At 46.5% G+C, this 16,692-nt stretch overlaps 1 protein-coding gene across 1 annotated transcript in view; it reads left to right on the plus strand.

Annotated features, from left to right (window-relative positions):
* The first annotated feature begins 539 nt into the window (after positions 1-539).
* Positions 540-16,692, plus strand: part of angpt4 (angiopoietin 4) — a 141,713-nt gene continuing 125,560 nt past the window's right edge. Inside the window, exon 1 of the mRNA XM_060836547.1 lies at positions 540-1,353. Within this exon, the coding sequence (XP_060692530.1) occupies positions 1,063-1,353 (291 nt within the window). The 5' untranslated portion in view covers positions 540-1,062. The remainder of the gene's footprint in view (positions 1,354-16,692) is intronic.

Genomic DNA, 16,692 nt, shown 5'->3' on the forward strand with positions numbered 1-16,692 from the left:
ACCGCTGGACAGATGTTTGTTGTTTGTCTCACAACCCAATTCCTTCAACATTTCCCTCACGCAGTCCCGTAGAGACAGGGAACTGGTCTTGACCATGAGTGAAGAGTTCTTCTGAACAACACAGAAACGTTCAGAATAAATTGTCGATGCAGCACAATTGGGAGGTAAGCAAAGCAATTGTCGAGCTAAAAGTCTGGCCTTACATATCAGCCAAAGAGGACTGAGAATTGAAAAGACATTAATTTCACTTTCCCAATCACTGTTCCTGCATCTGTGCTTTATCCAAATGATTGATATTTGGGAAAATCCTGTGTGTGCTGAGCTTCAAGAGTCTACAAGATATAACTTTCTCGTCTCCTGCTGGAGTTTTGATTGACAAATCAGCAGCAGATTGTGCTGTGCCCATTCCCTCTGTACTTTGTGTTGTTGCTGGGTTGTGATGTGATAGGGGACTGTGCATTCTTTCAGTCACCAATCACATATCCAATCAATCTTGTAACTCGACACCCATTGCACTGGCAACCAGAGGAAAACTTGCAAAAATCATCAGGGAGCTTTTAATGTTGCTCGCAGACTGGCTTTGCTCAGTTTCGCTTGAGGATTGGCTGCAAATGTTGCAGGGAGAGAGAAAGAGAGAAAGATAAACAGAGTTAGAGAAAGACAGACAAGAGGAGGATACAGTGAAAGGCAGACAAGAGCAGGAACAGCAACATAAAGTTGGTGAGAGTCAGAGAGCTGGAGTGTGAGACAGAGCGATAGAGGGAACATGAAATATACAGAGAGACAGACAGAGACGGTGACAAGAAGAGAAAGGGGAAGCAGAGACAGAGAGAGGAATTAAATGTAACAGGAGCTGGATCAGAAGGAATTTGACAGTCAGCTGGTGGAAGCAGCAAAGCTGCATTCCTGTCAGAGTTGTGTTGCTGGGTCTCGGACTGGTTCAGGTTCCTGCCTGAATGTGGTTGGGACAGGAGGTAGACCAGAGATAAACTCAGCATTCAAACAGTGCCTGCCAGCCTTTGGCCAGGGTGGAGAGGAAGGCAGGCACAGGGAGTGGGTAGAATGTGGGTACCAGCTCTCACTCTGAATTTACTTTGGGTTTCGGTCAGTCTGACTGGATCCAGCAGCCAGTGGCGAGGAGCGGACAGTCCACGTGGGCACTACCACCGTGTCCAGCATGGGCACTGCACCTACACCTTCGTCCTGCCTGAGCCAGGTCACTGCAGAGCCAACAAGCAGCAGAATACCAACGCTCTCCAACGGGACGCTCCACCCAGTGAGCCAGATACCTCCCTACAGAAACTCCGCCATCTGGAGACAGCGACAGAGAACAATACCCAGTGGCTGCTGAAGGTAGGATCCTTCATGCACTCATGCCTGGCATGTGTCTCACCCATCGCTAACCGTTTTGAGAATGTGCTCGTTAGCTCTGCTCTTGGCCCAGTAGTGGTTTGATATAACTCAACACACTCATTAGACAGCAAAGAGTTAACCATGTTGTTGTCCTTTTATTTGAACGGAGGAAGCAACAAAAATGGAGAACTATCGGCCATCCAACACCTTTTATCGGGAAAACGTTAGAGTCTGTTATGAAGGATGCTATAGCCAAATGTTTAGAAATATATAATTTGATCAAGCAGAGTCAGTCTGGTTTCATGAAGGGGAACTATTGCCTGATAAAAGTATTAGAATTCTTTGAGGGGATAACAAGCAGGATAGATAAAGGGGAGCAGTGGATATAGTTTCAATTTCAGGAAGACATTTGATAAGCTACTGCACATGAGGCTACTCAATATGATAAGAGCCCATGGTGTTGGGGGCAGTGTATTAGATGGATGATTGGCGTACTAACAGAAGACAGAGGTATGGCAGAAGGAGAGCATTTTCAAGATAACAACCCTGTAACTACTGGAATGCCACAGGGCTCAGTGCTGGGGCTATGTTTATTTAAACTATATGTTCATGACTTGGTTGAGGGAAAGGAATGTACTATTGACAAGATAGTGGTTGACACAAGAGTAGAGGGAAGGCAAGTATTCTGCGGTAACAACTTGGATGTGAATGTGGATGGTATAATTAACAAGTTTGCAAATGACACGAAAATCGGTGGTGTTGTTGATAGCGAGAAGGATGGGCTTAGGCTCCAGTCTGATATTGATCAGCTGGTAAATTAAGCCAATCCTGGTAAGTGTGAGGTGATGCATTTTGGGAGGTGTAATAAGGGAAGGATATACACAATGCATGGGAGGTCCCCAGGGTGGACTGAGGAACAGAGGGACCTTGGTGGAGAAGCCCATTAATCCCTGAAGGTGTCAGCATAGGGAGACAGGGTGGGGAAGAAGGTAGATGGGATGATTGCCTTCATTAACTGGGTGTAGAATATAGGAGCAAGGAAGTCTTATTACAACTTTATAAAACATTAGTTAGGTGGAATACTGTGCGCCGTTCTGGTCACCACACTATTGGAAGGACATGATTGCACTGGAGAGAATGCAAAGGAGATTCACCAGGATGTCACCTTGGATGAAAAGTCTCCATTATTGGAGAGACTGGATTGGCTGGGATTGTTTTCTCTGGAGCAGAGGAGGCTGAGGGAGAATCTGATTGAGGTAAACAACATTATAGATGGAGTAGATTGTGAGAATCTTTTCCCCATGGCAGACATGTCTCAGACCAGAGGGCACAAGTTTAAATGAAGATCAAATGGTTTAGAGGAGATATGAGAAAGAGTGTTTTCATCCAGAGGGTGGTAGAAATATGGATCAGGCTGCCAGAGAGGATGGGGAGGCAGGTACTGTCGAAACACTTAAAAAACATCTGGATGAGCATTTAGCATACCAGGGCATAGTAGGCTACAGACTAGTTTAGTTTGGTATTTGTTATTTTGCACAGACAGCGTGGGCCGAAGGGCCTGTTTCTATGCTGTATGACTGTATGACTGACTGTAGGATGTCACAAAGAGTCTGTAGAGGGATGTAGAAGCTAAGAGCTGAAAATGTGTTGCTGGAAATGCGCAGCAGGTCAGGCAGCATCCAAGGAGCAGGAGAATCGACGTTTCAGGCATTAGCCCTTCTTCAGGAATGCCCTGTAGAAGGGCTCATGCCCGAAACGTCGATTCTCCTGCTCCTTGGATGCTACCTGACCTGCTGCGCTTTTCCAGCAACACATTTTCAGCTCTGATCTCTAGCATCTGCAGTCCTCACTTTCTCCTTGTAGAAGCTAAGCCCAAGTGTCAAAAACATGATAGATTATTTAACTTGGAGAAAAACTGCAGGAAAGATTTGGGAGTCTGAGAGTATAAATCACAAAAAAATACAAGGATCCAAGTTCACTTGGCAACAGGGAAAACACAAGGAATGTTGGCCTTTATATCAAAGGGAGTGGGGTATAAATATAGGGAGGTATTGCCTAAACTATGCCAGGTAGTAGTTGAACTGCAGCTGGATACCATGAGCATTTTTGGGACCGTTATCAAAGGAAAGATATACTGACATAGAGACGGAAAAAGATAGTCAAGATCTAAAAGTTGAAGTTCTAAATTGGAGGAAGGCCAATTTTGAGGGTATTAGGCAAGAACTTTCAAAAATTGATTGGTGGGCGAATGTTCGCAGGTAAAGGGATGGCTGGAAAATGGGAAGCCTTCAGAAATGAGATAACGAGAGTCTAGAGATAGTATGTTCCTAAAAGGGTGAAAGGCAAAGCTGGTAGGTATAGGGAACGCTGGGTGACTAGAGAAATTGAGGTTTTCATCAAAAATAAGAAGGAAGCATACATCAGGTATGGACAGCAGAGATTGAGTGATTCCCTAGAAGAGTGTAAAGGCAGGAGGAGTATAATTAAAAATGAAATCAGGAGGGCAAAAAGGGGACAGGTGGTAGCTTTGGCAAAAAGGGTTAAGGAGAATCCAAAAAGATTTTATAAATACATTAAGGACAAAAGGGTAACTAGGGACAGAATAGGGTCTCTTAAAGATCAGCAAGGCTACCCATGTGTGGAACCACAGGAGATGGGGAAGATACTAAATGAGTATTTTACATCAGTGTTTACGATGGAGAAGGACATGGAAGATGCAGAATGTAGGGAAATAGATGGTGACATCTTGAAAAATGTCCATATTACAGAGAAGGAAGTGCTGGATGTCTTAAAATTCATGAAGGTGGATAAATCCCGGGACCTGATCAGGTGTACCCTCGAACTCAATTGGAAGCTAGAGAAGTGATTGCTGGGCCTCTTACTGAGATATTTACATCATCAATAATCACAGGCAAGGTGCCGAAAGACTGGAGGTTGGCAAATGTGGTGCCACTGTTAAAGAAAGGTGGTAAGGAAAAGCCAGGGAACTATAGACCAGTGAGCCTGACATCGGCGGTGGGTAAGTTGTTGGAGGGAATCTTGAGGGACAGGATTCACATGTATTTGGAAAGACAAGGACTGATTAGGGATAGTCAAAATGGCTTTGTTCATGAGAAATCATGTCTCACAAACTTGATTGGGTTTTTTGAGGAAGTAACAAAGATGATTGCTGGGGCCAAAGTGGCGAACATGGTCTATATGGACTTCAGTAAGGTGTTCAACAAGGTTCCCTATGGGAGACTGATTAGCAAGGTTAGATCTCATGGAATACAGGGAGAACTAGCCATTTGGATACAGAACTGCCTCAAAGGTAGAAGACAGATGGTGGTGGTGGAGGGTTGTTTCTCAGACTGGATACCTGTGACCAGTGGAGTGCCACAAGATATGGTGCTGGGTCTACTGCTTTTTGTCAATTATGTAATTGATTTGGATGTGAATATAGGAGGTATAGAATGTAGAACATTACAGCACAGTACAGGCCCTTTGGCCCTCGATGTTGCGCCGACCTGTGAAACCAATCTGAAGCCCATCTAACCTATACTATTCCATTTTCATTCATATGTTTATCCAATGACTATTTAAATGCCTTTAAAGTTGGCGAGACCACCACTGTTGCAGGCAGTGCATTCCATGCCCCTACTACTCCCTGAGTAAAGAAACTACCTCTGACATCTCTCCTATATCTATCATCCCTCGACATAAAGCTTTAATTCCTCGTGCTAGACATCGCCATCTGAGGAAAAAGGCTCTCCCTATCTAACCCTCTGATTATCTTATATGTCTCAATTAAGTCACCTCTCAACATTCTCTCTCATGAAAACAACCTCAAGTCCCTTAGCCTTTCCTTATAAGACCTTCCCTCTATACCAGGCAATGTCCTAGTAAATCTCCTCTGAACACTTTCCAAATCTTCCACACCATTCCTATAATGCGGTGACCAGAACTGTACACAATATTCCAAGTGCAGCTGCACTAGAGTTTTGTACAGCTGCAGCATGACCTCGTGGCTCCGAAACTCGATCCCTCTACCAATAAAAGCTAACCCACCGAATGCCTTCTTAACAACCCTATTAAACTGGGTGACAACTTTCAGGGATCCATGTACATGGACACCAAGGTCTCTCTGCTCATCTGCACTACCAAGAATCTTACCATTAGCCCAGTACTCTTTATTCCTGTTGCTCCTTCCAAAGTGAATCACCTCACACCTTTCTGCATTAAACTCCATTTGCCACCTCTCAGCCCAGCTCTGCAGCTTATCTATGTCCCTCTGTAACCTGCAAAATCCACAACTCTACGACCCTTAGTGTCATCTGCAAATTTACTAACCCATCCTTCTACACCCTCATCCAGGTTATTTATAAAAATGACAAACAGCATTGGACCCAAAACAGATCCTTGCAGTACCCCACTAGTAATCGGACTCCAGGATGAATATTTCCCATCAACCACTACCCTCTGTCTTCTTTCAGCTAGTCAATTTCTGATCCAAACCGTTAAATCACCCTTAATCCCATGCCTCCATAGTTTGTGTAATAGCCTACCGTGGGGAACCTTATCAAATGCCTTACGTAATCCATATACACCACATCCACTGCTTTACCCTCTTCCACCTGTTTAGTCACCATTTACAAAATCATGAAGGGCATAGACAGGATGGATAGAGACAAGCGTTTTCCCAGGATGAAGGTTTCAATAACAAGAGATCGTGCTTTCAAGGTGAGAGGTGAAAAGTTTAAGGGGGATACACACTGTAAGTGCTTCACACAGAGGGTGGTGGGCATTTGGAATGTGTTGCCCGCAGAAATGGTAGAGGCAGGTACGGTAGATTCATTTAAGATGCATCTGGACAAATGCATGAGTAGGTGGGGAGCAGAGGGATACAGATGTTTAAGAATTGGGCGACAGGTTTAGACAGTACATTTGAATTGGCTCAGGTTTGGAGGGCCGAAGGGCCTGTTCCTGGACTGTAAACTTTCTTTATTCTTTGTTCTTTGTTCTCAAAGAACTCAATAAGGTTTGTGAGGCACAACCTACCCATCACAAAACAGTGTTGACTATCCCTAAACAACTTATTCCTCTCTAGATAATAATGAATTCTATCTCTTATAACCTTTTCCAATACTTTACCCAGAACCAAAGTAAGGCTCTCTGGTCTATAATTACCAGGGTTCGCTCTACTCCCCTTCTTGAACAAGAGGACGATATTTGCTATTTTCCAGTCCTCTGGCACTATTCCTGTAGACAAAGACAACACAAAGATCAAAGCCAAAGGCTCTGCAATCTTCTCCCTGCCTTCCCAGAAAATCCTAGGATAAATCCCATCTGGTCCAAGGGATTTGTCTATTTTCACACTTCCAGAATTGCTAACACCTCAATCCCATCTAGTCTAGTAGACGGTTTCTCAGTATTCTTCTCAACAACATTGTCTTTTTTCAGTGTGAATACTAACAAAAAATATTCATTTCACACTTCCCCTATCTCCTCGGATGTCTAGCGTGGAGATGACACCAAAATTGGAGGTGTAGTGGACAACAAAGAAGGTTACCTCAGAGTGCAATGGGATCTAGATCAGATGGGCCAATGGGCCAAGGGGTGGCAAATGGAGTTTAATTTATATAAATGCAAGGTGCTGCATTTCGGAAAAGCAAATCAGGGCAAGACTAATACACTTAATGGATCAGTGGTGCTGGAAGAGCACAGAAGTTCAGGCAGAATCCAACAAGCAGCGAAATCATGCCTGAACTGCTGTGCTCTTCCAGCACCACTGATCCAGAATCTGGTTTCCAGCATCTGCAGTCATTGTTTTTACCTAATACACTTAATGGTAAGGTCTTGGGGAGTATTGCTGAACAAAGAGACCTTGGAGTGCAGGTTAATAGTTCCTTGAAAGTGCAGTCTCAGGTAGATAGGATAGTGAAGAAGGTGTTTTGTATGCTTTCCTTTATTGGTCAGTGCATTGAGAATGGAAGTTGGGAGGTCATGTTGCGGCTATACATTGGTTTGGCCACTTCTGGAAAACTGCGTGCAGTTCTGGTCTTCCTCCTATAAGAAGGATTTTGTGAAACTTGAAAGGGTTCAGAAAAGGTTTACAAGGATGTTGCCAGGGTTGGAGGGCTTGAACTGTAGGGACTGAACAGACTGGGAGTATTTTCCCTGGAGCGTCAGAGGCTGAGGGGTGATCTTACAGAGGTTTATAAAATCATGAGGGGCATGGGTAGAGTAAATAGGCTAGGTCTTTTCCCTGGAATAAGTGAGTCCAGAACTAGAGGGCCTAGCTTTAAGGTGAGAGGGGAAAGGTATAAAAGGGATCTAAGGGGCAATTTTTCACCCAGTGTGTGGTGTGTGTATGGAATGAGCTGCCAGAGGAAGTGGTACGATTACAACATTTAAAAGACATCTGGATGGGTATGTGAATAGGAAGAATTTAGAGGGATATGGGCCAAATGCTGACAAGTGGGACTGGATTTACTTCGGATATCTGATCAGCATGGACAAGTTAGACCGAAGGATCTGTTTCTGTGTTGTGCATCTCTATAACTCTGTGACATTGGAGGCAGTCCAGAGAAGGGTCACTTAACCGATACAAGGTGTAGAAGGATTGTCTTTTAGGGAGAGGTTGAGTAGGTTGAGAGTGTACTCATGGAAGTTTAGAAGAATGAAACACTGAGGGAACTTGACAGGGTAGATGTGGAAAGTTGGTTCTCCTTATGGAGGTGTCCAGGACCAAAAGGACAACATCTCTGAATAAGCAGTCACCTACTTAAGATAGAGATGAGGAGGAACTTCCTCTCAGATGGTAATGAACAGATGGAGCAAATATGATGGACTGAATGATCTACATTTGCTAGTATATCCTATGCTGTTTTGATTTTATGAGACCAGAGTCTTATATAAACCTAAATCAGGTAAGAAAGATGCATCCCAGTGAGGTACTGAGGGTGTGTTGCAGAGTCAGAGGAGCTGTATTCAAATCCGATGCTAATCCATGACCTGACTACTCTCTCACATGGCTGCTAAAATATTCCATACCACTGCCATGATTCTCAGGCAATTATCCCCAGTACTTATTCCTCAATGATCAACACTAACAACAGAGTCTCCATCAGCGTGTTGCTGTCAGTGGGAGTTTGCAGTGGGGAATGGAATAAAACCTAGGGCTGGCTGGTGTTCCCATTCATTTCCAGGGCCAACGTTTACTGTTTAAAATTGCTGGGAAGGAGGGTTACAAAATCCTTTGGGATCAAGTGAGATCATGAAAGGAGTTTTCTTTCAATATTTATTTTTCTTCTGGTTAATTATCCATCTGATGAAATACCCCTCTGATTAAATACCCTTCTGGTCAAATACCCCACTGATACAGTGTCCCACTAATTCAATGCCCCACTGACAGCTTTAACAATGCTCTGTAGTTAAACCCTTGCTCCTTTGGCTAAGCCTGGTGCTTCTGGTTTGACTCCTGTTGGTTTAAATGAAGCTCTGATCCTCTGATTCACTGCACATTCAAAGTTAGCAGCTTGGGGGTTCCTGACACCTCAACCAGGATCTTCAGAAGTCAGGGAAATCCTGACGCCCATCTTGTAAAATCTGCTTTTCCACTGCCCTAAGGCAACAGAAATGCTGCCATCCTGGTCTGATCTGGTCCGTATGTGACTCCAGACCCACAGCAGCACGGTACTTCTAGATGTCCTTCAAAAGATAGCAAGCCACTTAGTTCAAGAGCATTTAGGATTGGGCTCTCCTTATGATTCCCGCAACCCATGAAAGAATAATAAACAAAATTGATCCCAACTACATTGAAAATTAATTCCTGAGACGTGGCCATTGTTTATTGCTGATCCCTGATGGTCCCTTGAGAACGAGGTGGTGAGCTGCCACCTTGAAGCATGTGGCACAAGGACATGATGGAGTTGTCAGCTCCAACATATTACCAGGTGAGAGGAGGAACCATGATGCTTTCACCTGGTTAGCTGGTTAAGAGTTAACCAGATGCTATTGGCAGTGCATCTGGGACTGTCACTCAAATTGCCAGACACACTTATCTTCACTTAAAACAAATCATGTGGGATTGTTGAAACATCTCACCAATACACCTCAGTTACAGCTCTCCCTCCCTGTGATTGGCAGGGCACATCTGTCCTTGATCATACAGAGAGTTGTTCTTCATACACTGACATCCCAGGAGCTCAGCGATCCCAACTATGGACACAATTCAGGAGAAATGGTGGAGCCCTTTCCACCAACACTAACCAACCCCCTTCCACCCCCACATCTCAAAGAAGTGACAACAGATGATACAAAGGTAACATCTTTGAGATTGATAGATTTCTGACAGCTAAGGTCAGCAAGGAATACAGTGCAAAACTGGGTAAATGGTTCTATAATGAATCATTAACGTCTGGAGTAAAAAATGAGGTCTGCAGATGCTGGAGATCACAGCTGCAAATGTGTTGCTGGTCAAAGCACAGCAGGTTAGGCAGCATCTCAGGAATAGAGAATTCGACGTTTCGAGCATAAGCCCTTCATCAGGAATAAGAGAGAGAGCCAAGCAGGCTGAGATAAAAGGTAGGGAGGAGGGACTAGGGGGAGGGGCGATGGAGGTGGGATAGGTGGAAGGAGGTCAAGGTGAGGGTGATAGGCCGGAGTGGGGTGGGGGCTGAGAGGTCAGGAAGAGGATTGCAGGTTAGGAGGGCGGTGCTGAGTTGAGGGAACCGACTGAGACAAGGTGGGGGGAGGGGAAATGAGGAAGCTGGAGAAATCTGAATTCATACCTTGTGGTTGGAGGGTTCCCAGGCGGAAGATGAGGCGTTCCTCCTCCAGCCGTCGTGTAGTTGTGTTCTGCCGGTGGAGGAGTCCAAGGACCTGCATGTCCTCGGTGGAGTGGGAAGGGGAGTTAAAGTGTTGAGCCACGGGGTGATTGGGTTGGTTGGTTCGGGCGGCCCAGAGGTGTTCTCTGAAGCGTTCCGCAAGTAAGCGGCCTGTCTCACCAATATAGAGGAGGCCACATCGGGTGCAGCGGATGCAATAGATGATGTGTGTGGAGGTACAGGTGAACTTGTGGCGGATATGGAAGGATCCCTTGGGGCCTTGGAGGGAAGTGAGTGTGGAGGTGTGGGCGCAAGTTTTACATTTCCTGCGGTTGCAGGGGAAGGTGCCGGGGGTGGAGGTTGGGTTGGTGGGGGGTGTGGATCTGACAAGGGAGTCACGAAGGAAGTGGTCCTTGCGGAACGCTGATAGGGGAGGGGAGGGAAATATATCCTTGGTGGTGGGGTCCGTTTGGAGGTGGCGGAAATGGCGGCGGATAATACGTTGTATGTGCAGGTTGGTGGGGTGGTAGGTGAGAACCAGTGGGGTTCTGTCTTGGTGGCGGTTGGAGGAGCGGGGCTCAAGGGCGGAGGAGCGGGAAGTGGAGGAGATGCGGTGGAGGGCATCGTCGATCACGTCTGGGGGGAATCTGCGGTCCTTGAAGAAGGAGGCCATCTGGGCTGTGCGGTGTTGGAATTGGTCCTCCTGGGAGCAGATGCGGCGGAGACGAAGGAATTGGGAATATGGGATGGCGTTTTACAGGGGGCAGGGTGGGAGGAGGTGCAGTCCAGGTAGCTGTGGGAGTCATTCGGTTTATAATAGATGTCTGTGTTGAGTCGGTTGCCCGAGATAGAAATGGAAAGGTCTAGGAAGGGGAGGGAGGAGTCTGAGACAGTCCAGGTGAATTTCAGGTCGGGATGGAAGGTGTTAGTAAAGTTGATGAACTGTTCAACCTCCTCGTGGGAGCACGAGGCAGCGCCGATACAGTCATCGATGTAGCGGAGGAAAAGGTGCGGGGTAAACCCGCAGACAAGGGAGGCGCGGTGGTAGTTTGGCGCACTGACCTGTACACCGCTGAAGCCAAACGCCAGCTCGCGGACGCCTCCTCTTATCGCCCCCTTGACCACGACCCCACCTCCCACCACCAAACCATCATCTCCCAGACCATCCAGGACCTCATCACCTCAGGGGATCTCCCATCCACCGCCTCCAACCTCATAGTCCCACAACCCCGCACCGCCCGTTTCTACCTCCTGCCCAAAATCCACAAACCTGCCTGCCCCGGCCGACCCATTGTCTCAGCCTGCTCCTGCCCCACCGAACTCATCTCCCAATACCTCGACACGGTCCTGTCCCCTTTAGTCCCAGAACTCCCCACCTACGTTCGGGACACCACCCACGCCCTCCACCTCCTCCAGGATTTTCGCTTCCCCGGTCCCCAACGCCTTATTTTCACTATGGACATCCAGTCCCTGTACACCTCCATCCCCCATCACGAAGGACTCAAAGCCCTCCGCTTCTTCCTTTCCCGCCGCACCAACCAGTACCCTTCCACTGACACCCTCCTTCGACTGACTGAACTGGTCCTCACCCTGAATAACTTCTCTTTTCAATCCTCCCACTTCCTCCAAACTAAAGGAGTTGCCATGGGCACCCGCATGGGCCCCAGCTATGCCTGCCTCTTCGTAGGATATGTGGAACAGTCCATCTTCCGCAACTACACTGGCACCACCCCCCACCTTTTCCTCCGCTACATCGATGACTGTATCGGCGCTGCCTCGTGCTCCCACGAGGAGGTTGAACAGTTCATCAACTTTACTAACACCTTCCATCCCGACCTGAAATTCACCTGGACTGTCTCAGACTCCTCCCTCCCCTTCCTAGACCTTTCCATTTCTATCTCGGGCGACCGACTCAACACAGACATCTATTATAAACCGACTGACTCCCACAGCTACCTGGACTACACCTCCTCCCACCCTGCCCCCTGTAAAAACGCCATCCCATATTCCCAATTCCTTCGTCTCCGCCGCATCTGCTCCCAGGAGGACCAATTCCAACACCGCACAGCCCAGATGGCCTCCTTCTTCAAGGACCGCAGATTCCCCCCAGACGTGATCGACGATGCCCTCCACCGCATCTCCTCCACTTCCCGCTCCTCCGCCCTTGAGCCCCGCTCCTCCAACCGCCACCAAGACAGAACCCCACTGGTTCTCACCTACCACCCCACCAACCTCCGTATACAGCGTATCATCCACCGTCATTTCCGCCAACTCCAAACAGACCCCACCACCAAGGATATATTTCCCTCCCCTCCCCTATCAGCGTTCCGCAAGGACCACTCCCTTCGTGACTCCCTTGTCAGATCCACACCCCCCACCAACCCAACCTCCACCCCCGGCACCTTCCCCTGCAACCGCAGGAAATGTAAAACTTGCGCCCACACCTCCACACTCACTTCCCTCCAAGGCCCCAAGGGATCCTTCCATATCCGCCACAAGTTCACCTGTACCTCCACACACATCATCTATTGCATCCGCTGCACCCGATGTGGCCTCCTCTATATTGGTGAGACAGGCCGCTTACTTGCGGAACGCTTCAGAGAACACCTCTGGGCCGCCCGAACCAACCAACCCAATCACCCCGTGGCTCAACACTTTAACTCCCCCTCCCACTCCACCGAGGACATGCAGGTCCTTGGACTCCTCCACCGGCAGAACACAACTACACGACGGCTGGAGGAGGAGCGCCTCATCTTCCGCCTGGGAACCCTCCAACCACAAGGTATGAATTCAGATTTCTCCAGCTTCCTCATTTCCCCTCCCCCCACCTTGTCTCAGTTGGTTCCCTCAACTCAGCACCGCCCTCCTAACCTGCAATCCTCTTCCTGACCTCTCAGCCCCCACCCCACTCCGGCCTATCACCCTCACCTTGACCTCCTTCCACCTATCCCACCTCCATCGCCCCTCCCCCTAGTCCCTCCTCCCTACCTTTTATCTCAGCCTGCTTGGCTCTCTCTCTCTTATTCCTGATGAAGGGCTTATGCTCGAAACGTCGAATTCTCTATTCCTGAGATGCTGCCTAACCTGCTGTGCTTTGACCAGCAACACATTTGCAGCATTAACGTCTGGAAGAGAGTTGACAGACTGAATGGTCTTCTGTTTATATGATAATAGGCTGTGGTATCACTCTTCCCATGTCAAACATTAAGGCAGGCAAGAAAACAGCTCAATGAAATAAAAGCTGACACTGGGAAATTGGGCGAAGAAGAGATTTTTGTGTGACTTTGTGATGGTGACAATAAAACAGGAAGCAAGGGAGAGTCTGAGAATCATAAAATTGCTATGACACAGAAAGAGCTCTTTCAGGTCATTATGTCTGCGTTGACTCTTCAAATGAGCATCATCACTAAATGCCACACCCCCATACCCTTGCACGCTATTTGTATTAAAATACCCCTCCAATGCCTACTTGAATGCTTCAACTGAACCTCCATGCACCACATTTCCAGCAGTACATTCCAGGTTCTAACTACTCACTGGGTGAAAAAGGAATTCTCAAATCAGATTTGCTTCTTTGGCAAATTACTTTAAATCTATGCCCTCTCCTACTTGTTTCTTTTATAGTTTCTCTCCCCATCCCGTCAAGTCTGCCTGTGACTTTGAAAACTTGACCGGGTCTCCTCTCAACCTTCTTCATTCCAAACAGAACAAAGAATCCCAGCTTCTTTGATATATCCTCAGAACTAAAGTTCCTCATTCCTGGAACCATTCCTGTAAATCACTGCTGTGTTCTCTACAGTGCATTCACACCTTTCCTGATGCCCATGACTGAGGAAAGAGAGGGAGAGTGGTTTAGAACCAAAAAATGTAAAAACATTAGAAATGAGAGCAAGGGTAGGCCATTCATGAGTCATTAAGTTTAACAGCATGGAATCAGACCTTTCTGCCCAACTCATTCACACTGACCAAATTTCCCTAACTGAACTATTCCCTTTTGCCTGCGGTTGGTCCCTATCCCTCCAAACCTTTCCTATTCATGTACTTTCCAAATGCCTTTTAAATGTTGTAAATGTACCTGCGTCTACCCCAGTCATGGTTGCTTTTCTACCTCAGTTCTCATTTTCCTACACTATCCCCATATCCTTTAATTTCCAAATATGGATACGTGGTTTCCTCTGCCTGTCATCTCCTTATACACCGTGATCAGGTCTCCCTCTCAACCTTTGCTGCCGAAGGGAAAACAACTCCAGCCTTTTGAATCTTCCCTTGCAGCTCAGACCCTCCAGTCCAGGAAACATCTTCGTTAATCTCCTCTGTACCCACTCCAGTATAATCCTATCCTTCCAATAATGTGGTGACCAGAACTGCACACAGTACTCCAGTTATGGTCTAACTAGCATTTTGTACAGTTCCAGCATAGCCAGTAGGCTCAGTGGTTAGCACTGCTGCCTCACAGTGAGCTGAGTTATCTTCCCCCCAGCCCCACCCCCACCCATTATCTCTCAGCCCACCCAGCCCACAAGCCTCATTTCTGATGAAGGGCTTATGCCTAAAACGTCAATTTTCCTGCTCCTCAGATGCTGCCTGACCCGCTGTGCTTTTCCAGCACCGCACTTTCGCCTCTGATCTCCAGCATCTGCAGTCCACACTCTCTCCTGTTCAATCAAACTTGCCAAACATGATCTTCCCTTAATAAATCCATGCTGACTATCCCTGATTAATCTGTGCTCCTCCATGTGCAGATGTATTCTGTCCCTCAGAATTCTTTCTAAGAGTTCCCCACCATAGGCTACACTGACTGGCCTGTACTTTCCTGGTCTAACCATTCATTCCTTTTTAACAGCACCGGAGTTTATAGATGCTTTGAGAAAGCACCATGCAACATGGTAGTTGCAAGCTATCTGTATTTTATTTTTTAATTCAATTAAATTTCCCTATTGTAATTCATATTTTAGCACAAATAATGTTCCACAATATAGAAAATGGAAAAGACTAAAGTTGCATAAGCACCGACAGTGCCACAGACAACCATTCCCATGTGACGTTAAATTATTTCATTTATAATGCCATCCACACCCAGATGAGGGCAACAAAATACATTATCATATTGAAGGCTCCGGTAAGTTGGAACAGCGTGGTGGTTCAGTGGTTAGCACTGCTACCTCACAGCACCAGGAGCCTGGGTTCAATTCTACCCTCAGGTGACTGTCTGTGTGGAGTTTGCACATTCTCCTTGTATCTGTGTGGGTTGCTCTAGTTTTCTCCCACAGTCCAAAAGAAGTGCAGGTTAGGGGGATTGGCCATGCTTAAATTGCCCATAGTGTCCCGGGATGTGTAGTCTAGGTGGATCAGCCATAGTAAATATGAGATTACGGGGATAGGGTAAGGGTCTGGATCTGGGGATGTGTGAGATGCCCTATGGAGGGTCAATACCGACTCAGTGGGACAAATGGCCTCTTTCTGCACTGTACAAGTTATATGACAATGATCTGAATTATGACAGACAGAAAAGTAAAAGCACTTCTCTCTATTAAGTGCAAGTGTAGAATGGGCATGTGTACTCCATAACCTCATCTCCTAAACAAAGACGTTTGTATGACCCGGATCTGGGACTACGCTGTAGTTGCTGAAACAGAGTGCTGGATTAAGGAGGTACAACCTCTACCTTAATGTTAGCCCACACACCTGTGTGTCTGGGGAATGTAAAGTTTTTACATAATAGTTAATTGTAATAAATGTCCATTGGATTCTTCAGTACCATTAGATCCACACCCAGTTTCTTGTATTCTCCGAGATAGCAAGCATGACCACTTCAGGTAAAATATCCTTGTGGAGGTGGAGCACTCACACTACCTCTTTGGTCAAATATTTGGTCTCATGTTCTCCCTCTGTATGTCACCTCGTGTCAGGTTGGTTTGTTGACTTCCTGAGAAGAAGTTGCTTGCTTTCTATTACTTGGCTAGTTATAGTTATGATTCCAAATCAGAACCCATCACCCCCTGGAGGTCCTAAATTGGGCTGACATTTCAGTCAAGCACTGGGAGTATTGTCCTATCAGATAAGGTGTTAAACGCTTTAGTTGGAAGCAAAAGTGAACCCCTGGCACTATCTTAGGAACAGCAGGGGAGCTCTCTCTGGTGTTCTCACCAATATTTATCACTCAATTAATGTCATGAAAACTGTTTCCAAATAACATACTGAAGATGTTGAACTCGGTTAAAACATAAAGCCACTGCGAAGATTGGTCGGGTCAGACAGCGACTGTGGAAACAAAGGCAGAGCTAATCTTTCAGGTTTCTAATGGAGGAACTTTCACTACTAAGGCTGTTTGAGGAGTTTTCTGTGTGCAAATTGACTGCCTCAATTCCTATGTTACAGCGTTGACTAAATTTCAAACAGTACTTCATTAGCTTTGGAGTGTTTTGCAAAGTCCTGATGTTGAGAAAGTTGCTGTGGCAAAACAAGACTTTCTTTTTTGTCCAATTAGCAAAAAGCAGATGAAGAGTAATGTTGGACTTGAAACCTTTAACAT

This window comes from Hemiscyllium ocellatum, chromosome 15, assembly GCF_020745735.1.
Source record: "Hemiscyllium ocellatum isolate sHemOce1 chromosome 15, sHemOce1.pat.X.cur, whole genome shotgun sequence".
NCBI classification, from domain to species: Eukaryota; Metazoa; Chordata; class Chondrichthyes; order Orectolobiformes; family Hemiscylliidae; genus Hemiscyllium; species Hemiscyllium ocellatum.